Here is a 20,663-nt window from a genome sequence, read left to right as displayed (position 1 = left end):
TATTATCACACTTGTAGACAGCAAATTAGGCACTTTTGCATCTAACAGCTTCCATATTAATCACCAGCAGACAATCTTATCTTGAGCAAGAGCAGAAAATGCAAGAAGCAAAGAGACATAGAGTCATACAGCACAGAAACAGGCCCTTTGGCCCACCTTGTCCATGCCAGCCATCAAGAACCTAAGTAAGCTAATCCCACTTCATGGTAGTTGCCTTGTAACCTTTTATGCACGGTGCTTCAGGTGTTCCTCTATATACTATTTAAGTGTTGTGAGAGTACCTCCTCCAACCCCTCAGACTGTGTATTCCAGATGCTAACCACCCTCTGGATGAAAGAAATTCTCCCCCAAATTCCCTTTAAATCATTTACTCCTTACCTCAAACTTGGCTCTCTGGTCATACAACCTTTGCCAAGAGGAACAGTTTCTCACTATCTACACAATCAATGCCCCTCATAATCTTGTACGCCTCAATCAAGTCCCCCTTCATCCTTCTCTGCTTCAAAAAAATTCAAACCTCGCCGATCCAATGTCTCCTCATAACTGAAATACTTCATCCCAAGCAACATCCTGGGATCCTCCTCTGAATCTTCCCTGGTGCAATCACACCCTTCCTACAATTTGGTAACTAGAACTCTACCTAGTATTCCAGCTGTGTCGTAACTAAAGATTTATACAATTATACCTTAACATCCTTGCTGTTACATTCTGTGTCTTAGCTGATGAAAACGTATTCCATATGCTTTATCTACCTTATCTACCTTTGCTGGTCAAAGACCCAGAGTGAGAACTTGGAAAGAGTGAAAAATAAGTTAGCTTTTATTTGCAGAGATGGTGGGGGAGGGAACATCTGTGACAAGGTGAGGTGGGAGTTGCCATGGGGAAGGATTGTAGAGGTCCTCTGGTCATTGGGTTCAAGGGGACAGTGAGAGGGTGACAATCCAAAGAAGTGTAAAATGTGAAATGCAGGACTGTGGGATGTGCCCAGCAGGTCAGGCTGTGCTGAAGGAGAGAGAGAAACGGAGCTACTTGCAGCAGATGCAGTCATTTCTGATGCAGACAGAGAAAGTGAGTCATCTGATGTCATAGAATTCGACACTGAGTCTAAAAAACTGCAAAATGCCCAAATGGATGTTGAGGTGCTGTTCCTCAAGCTTGTGTTGTGCCTCATTATGACAGTATAGGAGGCAGCAGACAGATAGGTCAGAGTAGGAGTGGGATGAAGAATTAAAATGGCAAGCAACAGCAAGCTCAGAGTCACCTGGGACTGACCAAATGCAGGTGCTTCACAAAGCGACCACCGGATCTGCATTCAAAAAACATTTGCTGTGAACCTCATTTTTCTCATGTAGGTGAAGGGATGAACTGAATTAGAGTAGGAACTGGAACCATCAATTAACAAGTGCATTTATTGAGGGCTCTTTGAATAACCGTGGCACCAGCTGTGTCATTCAAACAAATCTGTACCAGCCATGTTTGATTCCTGATCAGGGATGAGGAGCTGATCTCTGCTGCATTGGATGCAAAAGTTAGCTTCAATATCCCAGATTAGGAAAATATAAAATATAATCAACCATTGTGCCCATTCCCGATCACTGAGATTGCACCCATGTAGAAGTCATGTGAATGCTGCAGTGAACTTGGCCGGAATGCTTATCACAACTGAATAGCCTACTGTAATCTATGCTCATGCATGAAGGTTAGGCACTTGGGTAAGTCACTGTAGGTACTTGTGAACAATGGCTTAAACAGTCTTCTTTAGTTGAGGACAAGGAAAATGAGCAAATGGAGATTTTTTTTGGTTTATAATAAAAGCATAATTTTTGAAACCTGTTTCATTTCTATCTCTTCTTTCCTTTACTGACCATACTTTTCCTGAATGATTATGAATGTCAAATATGAGGGCATCATCTATACTGATTCTATACTTAGCTGATACGTTTCCAACAGGAGTCATCGCTTAGACAGCAGGTGTAGCACCATTCCTTTTGTTGTCTCAGAGGCACTGATGTTACCTGCAGAATCCCTGCTGAGTTCAGTTAACCCATGAAGCAAGGAACCTGTACTGTCACTAGTTTAAATAGCTGAGACAGCAGAACCCCTATTGTTTTATTTCCTTAACAATATTTTTGGAAATGAAGTGCAATAGTTAAGATGAATTACTTAATCAGATCACTAACAACTGAATATTTTGGACAGATTAATTCAGCAGTGTTTTAGTGTTCTGGCTTAGTAGATGTGTAAAGACTTTAAGAATTTTGAGCCTGTACACTCACTGTTCAAGGCTTATCAAGGTTACACATTCTGTTCAAGTTATAGGAGCTCTTGATTAATGCAGCTGGATTATCTGAAAATTGCCTCAATCACTCAATGCCTGTTTCAAGTGAATGCTTCAAAGGAGGTCTATAAAAATAATTTTATTTCCCCCTCACCCATTCCCCCTTTACCTTCCCACCTCTACACCCCATTCAGATGATGCCACCATTGAATCAGGGTTGCCCTTCATTGCTATACAACCTTTTACTTTACTGCCAGATGCTAACTGATGAATGAGATTGTTCTGTCCTGAAGCATTTTTCTCTCTTAAAAAATGTTTCAATGTCAAGGGCAGCCAACAGCCCTTTGAAAGCTGCTAGTGGCTGATACTACCATTCCAGACCCCCACTCTGCAGCTTCCACCATGTCACTTTCAAAGCACAAGGGGGAACAACATATGCAGCAATGTCAGTGTCACCTACATCCCAAGAACAATGAAAATAAAAGGCATAGAATCTTGTGGGATTGTGTGCTGATTTGCACACATTAATTCCTGATACGCACTGTCAGTACAGAATGCTCTGCACCTGGAGTGCAAATTCATTAAATCTATCATATTATTATCTGCCTTATACTTAACTATTCAAAATCTGATTCTCAAAATTTAAAACCAGAGTGCTAACTTTCTTGAGGGCTTCACTGAACAATAAACCCTACAAACAAAAGATTAAAAGAAGTGTCAGAAGGTTTGGGTTCCAGGATGTGCTTGCAATGTTCAAATGAAAACGTTGCTCTCTTACTAAGGAATCAGCATAATAGTCTGTTTAAACAATGGCTGTGTGACATTTTAGCAGTCTTTGTCCCACTGCAATCTCTTGACTGGTTGAAGACTGCATGCTTTAGAAAAATCTATAAGAGAACTGAGTATAATTGTAATGGATGATGTAAATCAGCTGATATCTTAATTGAAAGATAATCTTCTGTTCAGTATGGAGATCACAAAAACATGTCTCAAATTCAGCAGTGTAAATACAAATTACACTGAATTTATTTCCTTTCCTTACAGGATTATTGGATATCAGGTTAGATGACTGGTTACTTACTAGTCGTTCATATCCATATAACTAGACTGCAATACTGCTGCATCTTTGTTGCTTTATTGTGTACACTGACATTATTTACACAAATGAATCAGTTTCCTAATATTTTATTCTACATTGAAGTATTCCTTTTATTAGATTAGAGCAATAGAATCCTTTCCCCATGTATTATACGAGAAAGATCTGATTCTTATTTCCAGATATATGTTAAAACTGCTGATAGCTTTGAAATTGACATTCAGTATACCTTGAAACTCACCTTGTGAATTTTGCAACCTATTACTACTGGAGTATTTTTAAATGCTCACAGCTTGTGGAAGTGATATGTCTCTGTTAAATTCCCTGCAGCTTGAGGGTTAGGTATGGTTCAGAAACAAAATATGATACAGTTATTAAAAGAAGTTAACAGACCACTGCTGTTGGGTCAAAAAATGTTATTCAACCAAATTAAATAAACTTGAGAGTACCCAATGCAAGAAGAAAATGCTTATTTTCCTGAAATCTGCATGTGAAGAGGGCCATAGTGTTTTCTCTCTCCCTTTAATTCTTTTCTGTTGAAGAATTGTTTATTATTCCTGTAATTAGCTTGGTGTTATATCGTGGGAGATGTGTGTTGCACTGTGTGTGCTATGGAGCTGATGAGGTGTGTAGTCATGTGCAAACTCACCAAGGAATTACAATGCTCATTTAATTTCCTGCTACATGTAGCTGTAACATTCTGTTGCTGCAGGTACTGGCTGTGTTTCAAGTATTATCAAATGTGGAATGGTGGATGTTTGTAACACAGTTCAAAACTCTAGGTGGGGGAATAAGATTGTTGCGGCTACACTGAGGGCTGGGATATGCCTGCTGGCCAAAAGTCTTCGTTCTATGTCATAAGGAAATAAGAAATATGAAGAAAAGATTCAGATATTCTGAAATTCCTCAGGTTTGTTCCCACATTCTCATCTCATATTTTCTAATGACAGAACAGGAGGCCATTCCTCCCATCAAGTCCGTGCAGCTATCAGGGCATGCTCATCAGTCACGTTCCCCACTTCCCTGCAACCCAACCTCTCTAACACGTTCTCATCAACTCCCCCGGCTCTCCTGCCACCTACACCAATGAGGGTTAACTTACGGTGGCCAATCAACCTACCGACCGGTGCATTTTTGGGACGTGGGAGGAAACCGGAGCACACAGGGTAAATCCAGGTGGTCAAAGGGAGAACGTACAAACTCCACACAGACAGCTCCCTCGGTCAGGATCGAACTCTAACCACTGATGCTGTGCAGCAACAGCAATAATTGTGGTACCACTCTGCCCTCCTGCTATACACTGGCATTGAATCTAAACCACAGCAGTGCCACATGAATATCTTGGAGGAAATTCTGAGCCTCCAAAACTTCACCTCACTTTTAAAACTGGACTATAATCTTTAACTCTCTGCTGAAGCTTCACAATTTCATATCCACGATTCAGAGACATGTAAGAAGGATTCAGCATGTGGCCCTTGCCCTTGATGGCTCAGCGTTTGTCCTCCCACTCTCATTCCCAAGTTACACAGAAGGGCCCATGTAGTGAGAATTCTAAGAAGCCAGGTTAAGATGGTTGAGTTTAGCTTTCTGGATAAGTAATGTCAATGTGAAATTAAGGAAATGATTCAGAGAGGGAACGAGGTTACTTTTGCATCCTGCTAGAGTCAGGCAGCCCAGAAATAGGCCCTTCAAGCCTATTACGTCAGTGCTGACCATCGAGCACCCAATTATACCAACCCTACTTTATTCTCCCCACTTTCCCATCAACTCTCCCAGATTCTAATACTCCTAATTTACATTGGCCAATTAACCAACAAGCCAGCGAATAGAATTTCCTTTTCTTCCTAAAATTAGATGATTTAATGCTCCTCAAAATGTAAAGTTCAAATTCCGCAAGAGATTTTGCCATCCCCCAGCAGTAATGACCCAAACTCTGCTCTGACTGGGTATTTCTGACTTACCTTGTAAGAGACCAGGGTTGTGAGTCTAGTGACGTAGCCACTTGCCCTCCATTCCCCTTCAAGCACAAGAAGAGTAAAAGCTGCACAGCTGTATCTTGACAAGTGTAAACATTTGTCAAACTGTTTAATCCTGTGACTGTTCTGCAGCGTCTGCACCCAGAATTGGTTAAATTTGTGTCTCAGAGCTCCGTTATTATTTGGGTGAGCTTCCAGCAGCTGATCTGCCTCTTCTGGCAGAGGGTCACTTGTCTCATTGGCATTAGTCCAAAGGTATGTCCTATAAGGATTGAAGCTGGGCAAGTACCCTTACTCCCCTGGGCTCTGGAGCAATCTGCGTTTAAAAGAAAATGTACCAATGTACTGAGGAACCATGAGCAGAATAGGCCCAAGCCAACTTGTTGCTGTTGATTAGGAGTTAAATCTCCTCAGAACATGAAACTCAAATTACATTCTCCCACCAGCAACAATTCAATTTCTCCATCCCCATAGTGACCAAGTATGTCTGACTTGCCTTGTTAAAGACCAGGGTTGATAACCACTTACCCACCATAGCCTTTCAGTAATAAGAAAAAGGAAATCTGCTCTATTGTATCTTCACATGTGTAAACATATGTCAAGGTGTACACCCCTGTCCATAACTGCATTCTGTGAAAGTTGTGGTGAAACCTTAGGAACTTCTATTCTGTGAATGTAGGGTAAACCAATAGGTACTTACTCAGTTACTCATTGACTGCTCTCTAGTCCCTCACCTGATATTCTGCACATTCCCCTTGGTTATCCTTTAATGAAATTTCTTTCATAATGCTAATTTAAAATGGTCATAGATTTGTTATTTCTTTTTAAATTTGCAGATCCATCAGAAATTTCTGGGAGCTGGAGGCAGTAAGAAACCTATATTCAGTTTAGGAGTAATTTTTACACTTTGCCCTCCTCTTGTTAGGGTGATTGCGCAGCCCAATATTTCCTTTGTCTGGTGCCTGAGAAGTAATAGCTTTGCTGCTATTAAAGATACATAAAGGTGCAGAGTCTTGTTATAGAAGCTTTCATTACAAGGTCCCAGGTTTCCCTGGCTTTCAGTAATGAAGAGAGCAGGTAAAATATTAAAGAGAAAGGAGAAATGTGTTCTTCCTATTACAATCAAGGATTGCCTATTTTCAGCGTAAATTGAGGTGTGTTAAGATGACATCTACATGTGAGCTGGTGCAGAACACAGAGCCAATTTTTGGAACATTTGGAGGCTACTTTGATTTCTGAGTTTCAATCAAACTACACCACAGTGTTAAGCAATTTGTGTCATTGGATGAAAAGCCAACCTAGAAATAAATGTATTTTCTATTTAATTATATAGTGTCCCTGTCAGCAGTATGGGTTATTTTTGTATTGACAGTCTTTTATACGGCAGCTTGAAAGCAACATTGAATCAGCATCCAGTTCAGTATCCATTCTATGGTCTTTGGCATTATAGAAGGTATTCCACCAGGGAAAGAGCTTAGTGAGAAATGCTTCAGATACTGTTCTAAGATTTGAATAGGCCTATTATATTTAGGCAGTTGAGTCCATTGCACATGTGATGCAGGATAACAAATTCCAGGATTTCTCCAAAAATGCCTCTGATGCTCATAATTTGCAAGATAAATGTTGCAGCCATTCATCAGTGTGCTACAGCATGTTGTTTGCTGAGGAACCCACCTGCAATTTGATGATCAATGTTCAGTTAGCTGGAAGATTAGAAAATTGAAAACACCTCCACTTTCACCAGCTATTATTGCACAGCTGATACAAGCAGGGTATTTGCTTACATCATGCCACAGAAGGAGACCATTTGGCCCGTCTGATCCATGCCAACTCCCAGCCGAGCCATCACATTCGTTGCTCTCCTCATTTCCCTCTACCACTGCAAATTATTCTCTCTCACATGTCTGTCAACTCCCCTTTGATTCTTTTGCAATTTACCTACACCAAGAGGTAAGTTACATTCCCAAGTTAACCTACAAGCACATCTTTGGGATGTAGGAGGAAACTGAAGTACTTGGCAAATCCCATACATCAATGTAGAGTCCCTTACAGACAACACTTGAGCCTGGGTGCTTGGAACTGTGAGGCAGCAGCAATAACTGCTGCACTAGCAACAAAATCTAAATGTATGGTCATCTTTACATCTTTAGTTGTCTTCTGCATTTCCTTGTTGTTAGTAATTATGCATCCTATTATTTTTAACATCAAAAGCCAAGCACCTTGGTCATGCATTTTGAAGATGGTAAAGTAACACCGAGCTCCTTGTGAGCTTGGGGAGTGCTTCTGCCCATTTGTCATTTGTCCAGACTCTGACCCTGGGCCAAAGTTAACATATGGGCCCAGTAACACAGAAGGCGTAAAAAATGCATCTGCCACCTCCATGTCTATTCTTCACTAGTCAAAAAAGAGTCCAAATAAAATCTCAGATTGCTTGCTTTATGGATTGACATTTGTTTCAAAACCTGGGCCTGTGTACCTCACTCTGCAACAGCTTCCCTGGTGGTCTAGTGGTTAGGATTCGGCACTCTCACCGCCGCGACCCAGGTTCAATTCCTGGTCAGGGAACATAATTTTAGGGCAGGCACGGTAGTGTGATGGTTAACATAACGCTATTACAGTGCCGGTGACCCGGGTTCAATTCCAGCCACTATCTGTAAGGAGTTTGTACGTTCTCCCTGTGCCTGCATGGGTTTCCTCCGAGTGGTCCAGTTTCCTCCCATATTTCAAAGACATACGGGTTAGGAAGTTTTGGGCATGCTATGTTGGCACCAGAAGTGTAGTGACACTTGCGGGCTGCCCCCAGAACACTACTCAAAAAGATGCATTTCACTGTGTGTTTCAATGTACATGTGACTAATAAAGATATCTTATCTTAACCTGGATTCTTGACTTCTTTATTGGGAGACGACAGTCAGTGTGGATCAGTAATAACATCTCCTCGCTGACAATCAACACAGGCGCACCTCAAGGATGTGTGCTTAACCCACTGCTCTACTCTCTCTACACTCATGACTGTGTGGCTAGGCACAGCTCAAACACCATCTATAAATTCGCTGATGACACTGCTGTTGTTGGCAGAATCCCAGATGGCAACGAGGAGGTGTATAGGAGTGAGATAGATGGGCTGGTTGAGTGGTGTTGCAACAACAACCTCGCACTCAATGTCAGCAAGACCAAGGAATTGATTGTGGACTTCAGGAATGGGAAGTCGGGAGAACACACACCAGTCCTCATTGAGGGGTCAGCTGTGGAAAGGATGAGAAGCTTCAAGTTCCTGGGCATCAACATCTCAGAGGATCAATCCTGGGCCCAACACATTGATGCAATCACAAAGAAGACATGCCAGCGGCTCTACTTCATTAGGAGTTTGAGGAGATTTGGTATGTCAACAAGGACTCTTGCAAATTTCTACAGATGTACGGTGGAGAGCATTCTGACTGGTTGCATCACCGCCTGGTATGAAGGCTCCAATGTGCAAGATCAAAAGAGGCTGCAGAGGGTTGTAGACTCAGCCAGCTCCATCACAGACACAACCCTCCCCACCATCTTGGACATCTTCAAGAGGCGGTGCCTCAAGAAGGCAGCATCCATCATTAAGGACCCTCACCATCCGGGACATGCCCTCTTCGCATTACTGCCATCAGGGAGGAGGTACAGGAGCCTGCAGACCCACACTCAATGTTTTAGGAACAGCTTCTTCCCCTCCGCCATCAGATTTCTGAACGGTCCATGAACCCATAAACACTACCTCATTATTCCTCTTTTACTCTATCTTGTTAATTTATTTTTTTTTTGGTAACACAGTAATTTTTATGTCCTACACTTTACTGCTGCTGCAAAACAACAAATTTCACGACATAGGTCAGTGATAATAAACCTGATTCTGATTCTGAATTCGATACATTAACAAGACTATCAAGTGATATCATTTATGTAGTCAAGCTATCTCAAATATCTTGCAGTTCAGAAATTGAACTTATTTTTGCCCCTAATAATCATAAAACAGTGAGTATAAGGTTTTGGTGCAATTTCTTGACATTGTATGGAAAAATTCTAAATCCAAATCAATGAAATCTTTTCTGTTTTTCTTATATTGTGTGTGGCAGGGCATGGAAGCTGGCTTTCCTGGAAGCAAAGTCCAATGTGGTAAGAGCAATTTTTTAAATGGTTTCTATTTTATAACAATTTATCTTGATTATTGAGATTTCTTCAAACATTATTTAATACTCAAATGGAGACGAATGAAAATGTACAATGTTTAAATAAAACCAAATTTGGACATTCTGCTCAGAGAGGTTCAATGGTTGGGATGGGTTAAGAGTGGATTAAAATATCATGTATTCTCGCTCCTTGTGACTATGAGACTGTGGCTTGAGTTAATGTTTTCTATAACATGAGGTACACCACTTTCGACCTGAATTATTCCAAAAAATTCTCACTATTATGAATTGAATTGAAGTTATGAATAAAAAGGAGCTTTTAATTTCATGCCTGAATATGTGCACTTTGCTCTGCTCACCAGTGGCTAATCTCTCATTCAACAAAGAAGATGCTGGAGGAACTCAGCGGGCCAGGCAGCACCTGTGGAGGGAAATAGATAGTCAAGGTTTTGGGATGAAGGGTCTTTTCCATTTCCCTCCACAGATGCTGCCTGGCCTGTTGAGTTCCTCCAGCAACTTGTGTGTTGCTCGAGATTCCAGCATCTGCACTCTCTTGTGTCTCCACTAATCTCTCATTGCTTTATTCTAAGATTCAAAGTGCATATTTATTATTCTGACTCTGTTAAATGCACACCTTGTATCTTGCAGCACTTACAGTGCTGGCTTCCAGAACATAGAACAGTATAGCACAGGAACAGGCCCTTCGGCCCACAATGTTATGCCGGACTAACTAAATTAGTAATTAAAAGCCTACTAAACTATTCCCTTCTGCCTACACAAGTCCATATCCCTCCATTCTCCGCACATTCATATTCCTATCTAAGAGCTTCTTAAATGCCTCTATCATATTTGCCTCCACCACCACCCCAGGCGGTGCATTCCTGGCACCCACCACTCTCTGTGTAAAAAACTTGCCCGCACATCTCCTTTGAACTTACCCTCTAACCTTAAATGCATGCCCTCCAGTATTAGACATTTCAACACTGGGAAAAAGATACTGGCTGTCTACTCTATCTATGCTTCTCATAATCTTATAAACTTCTATCAGGTCTCCCCTCAGCTTCCACTGCTCCAGAGAAAACAACCCAAGTTTATCCAACCTCTCCTCATAGCCCATGCCCTCTAATCCAGGCAGCATCCTGGTAAATCTCTTCTGCACCCTCTCCAAAGCCTCCACATCCTTCCTATAATGTGGTGACAAGAACTAAATGCAATACTCCAGATGCAACCTAACCAGAGTTTTATAAAGCTGCAACATAACTTCCTGACTCTTGAACTCAGTACCTCAACTAATAAAGGCAAGCATGCCATATGCCTTCTTTACTACCCTTTCAACTTGTGCAGGCACTTTCAGGGAGCTATGGACTTGGACCCCAAGATCCCTCTGTACCTCAACACCTTTAAGGGTCTTGCCATTAACTGTGTACTGTCCCTTTACATTTGACCTCCCAAATTGCAGCACCTCACATTTGGCCAGATTAAATTCCATCTGCTATTTCTCTGCCCATATATACAACTGATCTATATCCTGCTGTATTTTTTGGCAATCTTCTACATTATCCACAACACCACCAATCTTTGTATCATCTGCAAACTTACTAACCCACCCTTCCACGTTTTCATCCAAGTCATTTATATATATCGCAAACAGCAGATGTCCCAGTATAAATCCCTGTGGAATACCAAATAGTCATGGACCTCCAGCCAGAATAAGTCCCATCAACCACTACCCTCTGTCTTCTATGGGCAAGCCAATTCCAAATCCAAATGACCAAGTCCAATGGATGTCAATCTTCTGGATGAGTCTAGCATGTGGGACCTTGTCAAACCCCTTACGAAAATCCATGTAGACAACATCCACAGCTCTACCTTCATCAATCACCTTTGTCACCTCCTCAAAAAACCTAATCAAGTTAGTAAGGCAAGACTTGTCTGCACAAAGCCCTGCTGACTGTCCCTAATTGAGGCATGGCTCTCCAAATGCTCATAAGTCCTATCTCAAAGAATCCTCTCCAATAGCTTCCCTACCTCTGATGTGAGACTCACCAGTCTATAGTTACCAGGATTCTCCCTATTTCCTTTCTTAAACAAAGGAACAACATTAGCTATTCACCAGTCCTCTGGGACACCACCTGTAGCTAGAGAGGACATGAAGATCTTGGTCAAGGCCCCAGCAATCTCATCTCTTACCTCTCTCAATAACCTGGGGTATATCCCATCAGGCCCTGTGGACTTATCTTTCTTAATGTTCTTCAAGAGACCCAAAGCTGCCTCTTCCTTAATGAGGATTGAACTGTTCACTCTTGAGTCAAATGCTCGTTTTTCTAAAATATCACAGATAATGGTCAAGCTGACTGCAATATTTGTGGCGAAAAACATTCCCCACACAGTCACAATGTTTCAAGAGAGCTCACCAATATCTGAGTGATTAGGGTTAGGCAATAAATGCTGGCCCTGCCAATAAAATATTGCAGATGCTGATTACCTGAAATAAAAAAACAGAAAGTTGTTGAAAAGCTCAGTGGGTTGACTCAGGTTAGGTAGCACCCATGGAGAGGGAAACAGAGTTCATTAATGGGGTTTGGAGGGAGGAAATTGATTCACTTTATAATTTCAGAATGCAAAAAGTCCTTTGAAAATACTTGCTTCTTAAGAGTCAGCTTGAACTCGTAGGTGATGGGTGTTTTAGTTTGTTTTAAGGAGTCCCTAATTTCTGCAGTTGGGTGGATAAAAAGCAAGTGGTTGAGATGTCAACAATCATTATTCTCTACCTGCAAAAAAAATTAAAACTCTCTGCCTCAGTTGTTAGGTTACATGTGTGAAGTTTGGCCTTGTTACAACTTTGGGTTGTTGGTACATTAGATCTTAAGTATCAGACTGGAGAAAAGATTCTCCTTTCTTTACTGCTGCAAACTGCAAAGAGACCTAATCTCATTATAAGTATTCAGATAGCCCAGTTACTGCCATATCCAGGCCTCCTTTGCTCTAACGCTGTCTGTTTGTGCTCAGAGATGGTTTGTGCTACAACAGGAAGGATGCTTACTGCAGTAAAGACAAGTCTTGCATTAATTTCATTCTGTTCTTACCATTGATATAACATTGGGGATCACATCATTGTTATTTCTTTAAGATGGGATCTCTTGGCTAAGACAATAATTATTGGATAGCTCAGAGATAAACAGGATGGGGAGAGAGGGAATGGGGGAGTTGTAACTGTCAGTCTACCTGATGGAAACCTGTTGATTTTTTGAAACATGATTATTTGAAAAACTTGGCAAACTCTCAGGAAACCGCTACTCCCAAGGTTTCCACTTGCTCATCCTCCCTGCTGGTTCTGAGTTCTTTCTGGCTTTAAATGTCTCAGGGATTAATTGTGATAATTAGCAAACCATTGCACAATTAAGAAAAGTTTTTTGCTTCCATTGAAGAAGTCAATCTCGACTCATTATTGTCCATTGTAGATTATAACTCTTGCAGATTTACCTATGATTGTCTCTCAGTTTAAGGACTCAGACATGATGCTTGCAGCGAATGAGAGAAGGTCACAGCTGAGGGTGACTTTAGGGGCTCCACAATTAGCTGCAATGGCCCTCTAATGGAGGGCTAAAGGAAGAAACTGAGATGCTATTGTTCTATTAATAACGGTGGAACCACACCATAATAAGGAAGTTCTCTCAAATAAAAGTTCCATTTGTGAAAACATAGTAACATAGAAATACTGCAAGAGTCAGTGACTTTATTTTTGACTTCCTCAGTGCAAAGCTGGATGTCCCTTATGAGCCTAATAGAACCATTGAACACTACAGCACAGAAAACAGGCCATTCGACCCTCTAGTCTGTGCCAAAACTTTATTCCGCTAGTCCCATTGACCTGCACCCAGTCCATAACCCTGCAGACCTCTCCCGTCCATGTATCTATCCAATTTATTCTTAAAACTTAAGAGTGAGCCCACATTTACCATGTCAGGTGGCAGCCCGTTCCACACTCCCACCACTCTCTGAGTGAAGAAGCTCCCCCTAATGTTCCCTTTAAACCTTTCCCCCTTCACCCTAAACCCATGTCCTCTCGTACTTATCTCTCCTAATCTAGGTGGAAAGAGCCTACTCGCATTTACTCTGTCTATACCCCTCATAATTTTGTAAACCTCTATCAAATCTCCTCTCATTCTTCTATGCTCCAAGGAATAAAGTCCTAACCTGTTAAATCTTTCCCTGTAACTCAACTCCTGAAGACCCGGCAACATTCTAGTAAATCTTCTCTGCACTCTTTCAACCTTACTGATATCCTTCCTATAGTTAGGTGACCAGAACTGCACACAACACTCCAAATTTGGCCTCACCAATGTCTTACACAACCTCACCATAACATCCCAACTCCTATACTCAATACTTTGATTTATGAATGCCAGGATGCCAAAAGCCTTCTTTACAACCCTGTCTACCTGTGACACCACTTTCAGGGGACTATGTATCTGAACTCCCAGATCCCTTTGTTCCTCCACACTCCTCAGTGCCCTAACATTTACTGTGTATGTCCTACCTTGATTTGTCCTTCCAAAATGCAACACCTCACACTTGTCTGCATTAAATTCCATCTGCCATTTTCTGGCCCATTTTTCCAGTTGGTCCAGATCCCTCTGCAAGCTTTGAAAGCCTTCCTTGCTGTCCACAGCGCCTCCAATCTTAGTGTCATCAGCAAACTTGCTGATCCAATTGACCACATTTTCATCTAGATCATTGATATAGACAACAAACAACAATGGTCCCAGCACAGATCCCTAAGGCACACCATTAGTCACACCTCCAGTCTGAGAAACAATCATCCACTACCACTCTCTTTCTTCTCCCAATTTCAAATCCAGTTTACAACCTTTCCATGGATACCTAGTTCTGAACCTTCTGAACTAACCTCCCATGTGGGACCTTGTCAAGGGCCTTACTAATGTCCATGTAGACAACATCCACAGCCTTTCCTTCATCTACTTTCTTTGTAACCTCCTCAAAAAACTCTACAAGATTCATTAAACACAATCTACCACGCATAAAGCCATGCTGACTAATACTGATTAATGTAATCTTAGAAGCCATGGATTTACACAGTACCTTTAAGAAATATTGTGTGAACTTTGACAAGTGTGAGACATTATAATAGTAGACATTAGATTAGCCTATGTGATGAAGTTTTAATAATAAAATGCCCATTAATCCAATCTCTTTTTCTCACTGTTTTTCCCCTCTGAAATCTGTGTGAATGGGAAATCCACTGTCAGGTTTTTACTGGAGAACCATGACTAGTTACTAAAACTTCTACAGGAACAGAAAAAAACCCTGGGTTTCTGATGTTCCTTTTATGACCACAGGGAATTACCTGTCCTGCACTCATTGCCTCAACAGGTAGAGTATAAGCTTCCCACCTGGTTATCATATACTATCATATTGCCTCACATCTAGATATTTCACAGCAATAGGAAACACAAAACCTGTCTTCTGCAATCATTTTAACATTCATAATAAATTTTCCCAAATAAAATAATTCACATAATAATGTGGATAAGGAGAAAGCTGATTCTGAGGCTAAAATTCAGAGGCCTGCAAATTTGAACTTTGACAAGACAGTGGCTGATCCCAGCTCTCTCTAACTGTGGACACACAACATATCTGGAGCAGTGACGTTAGAACATTAGTTATAAGTTTGGTTTATGACTGAAAGCACTGTGATGTGTAATGGCACCTTTTACCAGCACATAAAATTTAGATGTTATCAAATAGCCTCTCTCCTCTGTGCCTAGCTGTAATAATAATTACTATTGCCAATGTTTTAAATGCATAATGCAAACTGATAAATTACTTAAAGACAAGTAAGTTATTGAAACTAATTATAAGCAATAACCTGAAGTAAGATCAACGAAAATGTACTTTTTTTTTCGGTCTAGTTCGGGGAACCCATTCTAACAAATAGGGCTACCCAGAGGACCAGAATGCAAGGTGTATCCGGGTGCCTAGTTCAGCATGTCTGAGCCCTGTCCCTGGATTCAATGCTAAGTCAAGCAATGGGGCAGGATGTCAGATAAACCAGTCTCTCCAGTGCATTCATGAGTCCAGTATAGAAATCAGGAATTTGCTGACCTGCATGGTGCAGCTAGTCAAGTTCTCCAGACTTATGGTTAACATTCTATGGAACTACTAGCTGGCAATTGGTACAATTGGCCCAACACCTGCACAAAGACAAGTAAAAACTCTTCTGGTGGATGGATTCCACTGATTACTTCCCATGGTCTACCATAGTCAGTACTCTGTGAAGCCTTAGTAATGGGATGTGATTTTGTCTGACCTGATGTTTATCGTACTTTAGTGAAGGGTGGCTGCTTTCTGCAACAATAAATATGCTGCCTTCTGCACGTAAATGGGCCTGGTCCTTTCAGTGATGCCAATAATTTGTGGAACAATCTAGGAACTAAAATAACACCTGATCAATGCTGTGACTTAGAGAGATGCAGGTGAGACATTGGCTTACTGAACGATGGATCTGCAGCCAGCATTAAAGATCTCAGTAAGCATCTTCCTGGTGACCATATGCTTCCAAATGCATGGTTCGTCTGATAAGACCAAGTGTTTCATTCTGTACCTATAGGATGGCCTTCTGCTTGCTGCTGTCTTTCTGAATATGCCATTTCAATCCATTCCTAAAAGAGTAAAGAAGCTGCTGGTAATTTTAAGAGATATTGCAGCAAAGTATTATGGATTCTGCAGATGCTGGAATCTGGAGCAACACACACAAAATGCTGGGGGAACACAGCAGGTCAGGCAGCATCTATGGAGGGAAATAAACAGTCGACGCTTCGAGTCGAGACCCTTCACCAGGACTGGAAAGGAAGAGGGAAGAAGCCGGAATAAGAAGGTTGGGGTCGAGGAAGGAGCACAGCCTGGCAGGTGATAGGTGAGTCCAGGTGAGAGGGGGAAGGTAGGTGGGTGGGGGACGGGGGATGAAAGGGGGTGATGTAAGAAGCTGAGAGGTGATAGGTAGAAGAGGCAAAGGGCTGAAGAAGAAGGAATTCGGTAGGAGAGGAATAAAGGGAAGGAGGTGGGGAATAGACGGGCAGGTCATGAGGGTGGGAGAAGGGAAAGAGAAGGGGTGAGGGGTCCACAGGAATGAGGGAAGACAAAGGGGGGGAGAAGGTGGGGGGGCACAAGGGGAGGGGTTACCGGAAGTTAGAGAAATCGATGTTGAGGCAGTCAGGTTGGAGACTTCCAAGGCGGAACCTGAGGTGTTGTTCCTCCAACCTGCACCTGGCCTCACCGTGGCAGTTGAGCAGGCTGTGGATAGACATGTCAGCATGGGAATGGGATGTGGAATTGAAGTTCCATAGTAAGTATTATAGAAACCTACTAATCATTCCTGGGACATAGCTTTCACTGTCAAGGACAGAATTTACAATCCATCCTTACCTTTGAGGAGGCGGTGGTGAGCAGTCCTTGCAGTGAAGATACTTCCATGGTTCTGTTGGGTAGGAGCTTCAGGATTTAGTTCCAGTGACAATGAAGGAACAGTCAGGATGGTATTTAACATGAATGCACAAACCCCATGTGTTTGCCGGCCTTTAGTGTTTAAAGTCACTGAGAGTCACATTCAGCACAGAAACAGGCCCTTTGGCCCACTGACACTGTGCACCTATTTACACTGATCCGACACCGATCCCAGCAACTGCCCCAGATTCCACCACCTGCTTAGACACCAGAGACAGTTTCCAATGGTCGAGTAACCTATCAACCAGCACGTGTCTGGAATGTGGGACGAAAACAGAGCAGGTGGTCGTTTGCTAAAAGAAGGCGTACACTTCAGACACAAGTCAGAACAGAACCTGGGACACTGAAGTTAGAGTCATAGTCATACAGCATGGAAACAGGCCCTTCAGCCCAACTGTCCATGTCGACCAAGATGCCCATCCAAGCTAGTCCTGTTTATCAGCACTTGGTCTCACCTCTGAAACCTTTCCTATCCACTTACCTGTCCAATTGTCTTTTCAAAGTTGTTATACTTGACTTGGCTTCACTGGTACTTCAATGTAGTGTATTGCATGCAGTGCTCATAATGTGGTCTCCTCTGCACTGATGAAACCAAATTCAGATTGGGTGACCACTTTGGACAGCACCTCCTTTAATTATCCTTCTTTTTGTCTTTGGCCTCCAACACAGTCCCAACTAAGCTTAATGTCAGCTTAAGTAACAGTACCTTATCTTCTGTCTAGGCATGTCGTAGCCCTCAGCACTCAGTAATGAATTCAACAGTTTCAGATAACCAGACTTTCCTGCTTGTGTCAGAAATGGCCAGCTCTGACATAAGGTCATCCTTCGTAACTTGGATTTTCTTCCTCCACAGATGCTGCCTGATCTCCAGGCATTTCCAGCATTCTCTTTTGTTTCAGATTTCCAGTAACTGCTGTGTTTTGCTTCTCACAGTTCCAGCATCTCTGTAACTGTCCTTAGTCAACTGTTGACTAGACGGCTCCGAAAGCAATGTGTCACCAGATAATCCTGGTCTCCAGTTTATCACAAATATTCTCTTTGTTCTCTCCACTCCTCCCCGTTAAAGCACTTAAAACACCTTTTCACTTTTCTAGTTCTGATGAAGAGTCATTGACCTGAAATATCAACACTATTTTTCTCTCTTCATGGATGCAGCCTGACCTGCTGAATATTTTCAGCACTTCTGTTTTTATACTACCTTCAATTTGTCTGTTTTTAAAAATACAGCCCAGTTGTGATTTATGGTGCCATTTCTCTAATAATTCCTGTGATGCAGGTTTCATTGTCAAGAACAGCATTTATTGTTCATCAGAATTGCCTTTGAGAAGATGATGGTGAGCTACTTCTGTGAACTCCTGCAGTTCATGTGGTGAAGGCATTTCCACTGTACTGTTGGGTAGGAAGTTCCAGGAATTGGGGCCAGTGATGATGAAGGAACAGTGAAATATTTGCACGTCATGGTGGTGCATGACATGAATTGTGGTGATCCTGACTACTTGCTGGCCTTAACCTTATGGATCATTTAAGTCATGAGTTTGGGAGGTGTCATCAGAGAACCCTTGGCATATCGGCCATTTCCTTATTTTCAATTACAGTATCATCATTACCCTTTATTAAGGAGTCCACATTGTTCCTTTCTTGTTCTAATAGAACTCTGATAATCTGGCACCTTGGGGACTTTGCTGGTGCCAGAGTAGCAGATGTTCCAGACTATTGGATGTTACACTCCCGTTGTATGATAAGATGGACTCTTGACCTCACAATCTACCTCATCACGCCCTTGCACCTTATTGTCTGCCTGCAATGCACTTCCTCTGTAACTGTAACACTATATTCTGCATTCAGTTATTGCTTTTCCCTTGTACTACCTCGATGTATTGATGTGATGAAATGATCTGTATGGTGATGTCATGCAAAACAAAGTTTTTCATTGTACCTTGGTACATGTGACAATAATCAACCAATTTACTAATTTACTCCTATTAATACCACAACAGACCTATGCTGTCTTTTGTCAGACATCACTTAATAGTATAATAAGTTTTGCAAGGAATACATTGAGTTTAAAGAGAGAGTGGGAAATGGAGTCCCATGAGTTTCAAAGGAGTGTAGTAAAGAGAACCCAATGAATGTAAAGGCAGTGCAGGAAACAGAACTCGATGGAGCAGATGCCAAACATTCGCAAGACACTGTGGGCCACAGATGCAGCCTAACCTGCTGAGTTCCAGCCTGGCTTTCCAGCAGCCGGGTTTTGCTTCTGGTTCCAGCTGCAGTCTCTTGTGCCTCCAACGTCCTGGAGATTTTCTTGTCCTGTCTTAATTGGGTCAATGTTGAGGATTGGTAATTGGTAATAGGTGTCAAATGTACAGTGAAAAGCTAACTCCCTCCAACCATGCTGGGTCTGGGCTGGGAGGATGGTAGAGGAGATCTGAGACATTAGTTAAGTGTATGACTCAGTGAGTATAACCACCTAAAGCTGTTGGCTAATCAACCTGTGGAGACTTCTTCTAATTTAGGCATAGATCCTCAGACATTAGTGAGAAAATCTTTGCAGAGCCAAGTGGGCTGGGTGTGCCTTTGGCATGTCTGAATCTGGTCCCCAGATCGATTCCAAGTCTTGTTCTCCATCCATTTATATTCTTTTTTGTTTCATTGTGTTTTTGTTACAACTGAGTGACTTGCCAAATCACATCAGTGCTGTGGGTCTGGAGTCACATATAGGCAGACTGGATAATGACAGCAGATTTATTTCCCTGGTGCATCAGATGCATTTTTTATGATGATCCAGTAATTTTGTTATTCCTAATGCTATCTCTTTAATTCTAGTTTTTAAAAAATTAATTTAAATTCCCTAGCGGCCCTGGCGGGGGTTGAACTCAGGCTTCTAGATCATTAGTGTAGGCCTCTGGAAAACCAGTCCCATAACATAACCTCATTGTTATTGTACCAATTGTAGTACATCTTTAAAAAAAAGAATATGAAGAACTACTTAAACTAATTGAATCTGCCCTGGAATGTGTGGGTAAATTAGTCTTTTAGCTTTTTTAATCATTTACTGCTCTATGTCCAATTCTGTGGAGTGGCATTAAGAACACACTAAGGATTCCCTAATACATGATGATAATTAGATGATAAAATTACTGATGTTATAATATCTGCCTCTAATATTGAAATGCCGTGTTAAGATTTAATTTATTTTCTCAGCATTTTCTTAGCGCAAGTATAATTTTATCGAGAGATGTGACCACATAATCATGAAATCATAACCCTGACTCAAACGTCAGTACAGCACTGAGAATATGCTGTGTTGTCAGAAGTACCACCTTTCACATCCCCTGAGACATCTTTTTTCCAAAAGATCCCATTTCCTCTCATGTTTTCCTGGGCATGTTGATAAATGCTTTAGTCCTAATCAACATCATTACTGCAGATTATCTGGTTATAATTTTGTTGTCAATTGTAGATCCTTGCTTCTAGCAAATCGGTATCCCATTGCCTACATTACAATAATGATTACCCTTTAGATGTACCTCACAGGCCTGGTTGATGAAAAGTCCTATATAAATGTAAGTGAAGATCAAACAAAGAAAACTGCAGATAATGTAAATCTAAAATAAAAACAGAAACTG

At 41.6% G+C, this 20,663-nt stretch overlaps 1 protein-coding gene and 1 non-coding gene across 2 annotated transcripts in view; both read left to right on the top strand.

The window, feature by feature from the left end:
• The window catches only part of plekhb1 (pleckstrin homology domain containing B1), a 68,487-nt gene that overhangs the window by 14,700 nt on the left and 33,124 nt on the right, over positions 1-20,663 (top strand). Inside the window, exon 5 of the mRNA XM_052026518.1 lies at positions 9,457-9,496. Coding sequence (XP_051882478.1) covers positions 9,457-9,496 — 40 coding nt within the window. The remainder of the gene's footprint in view (positions 1-9,456; positions 9,497-20,663) is intronic.
• On the top strand, positions 7,844-7,915 carry trnae-cuc (transfer RNA glutamic acid (anticodon CUC)). The gene has a single exon. It is a non-coding gene; the product is annotated as a tRNA-Glu (tRNA).

The sequence above is a fragment of the Pristis pectinata genome, chromosome 11 (genome assembly GCF_009764475.1).
Source record: "Pristis pectinata isolate sPriPec2 chromosome 11, sPriPec2.1.pri, whole genome shotgun sequence".
Classification (NCBI taxonomy): Eukaryota; Metazoa; Chordata; class Chondrichthyes; order Rhinopristiformes; family Pristidae; genus Pristis; species Pristis pectinata.
The sequence above is the reverse complement of the archived record's forward strand: the minus strand, read 5'-3'. Positions and strand labels throughout refer to the sequence as shown.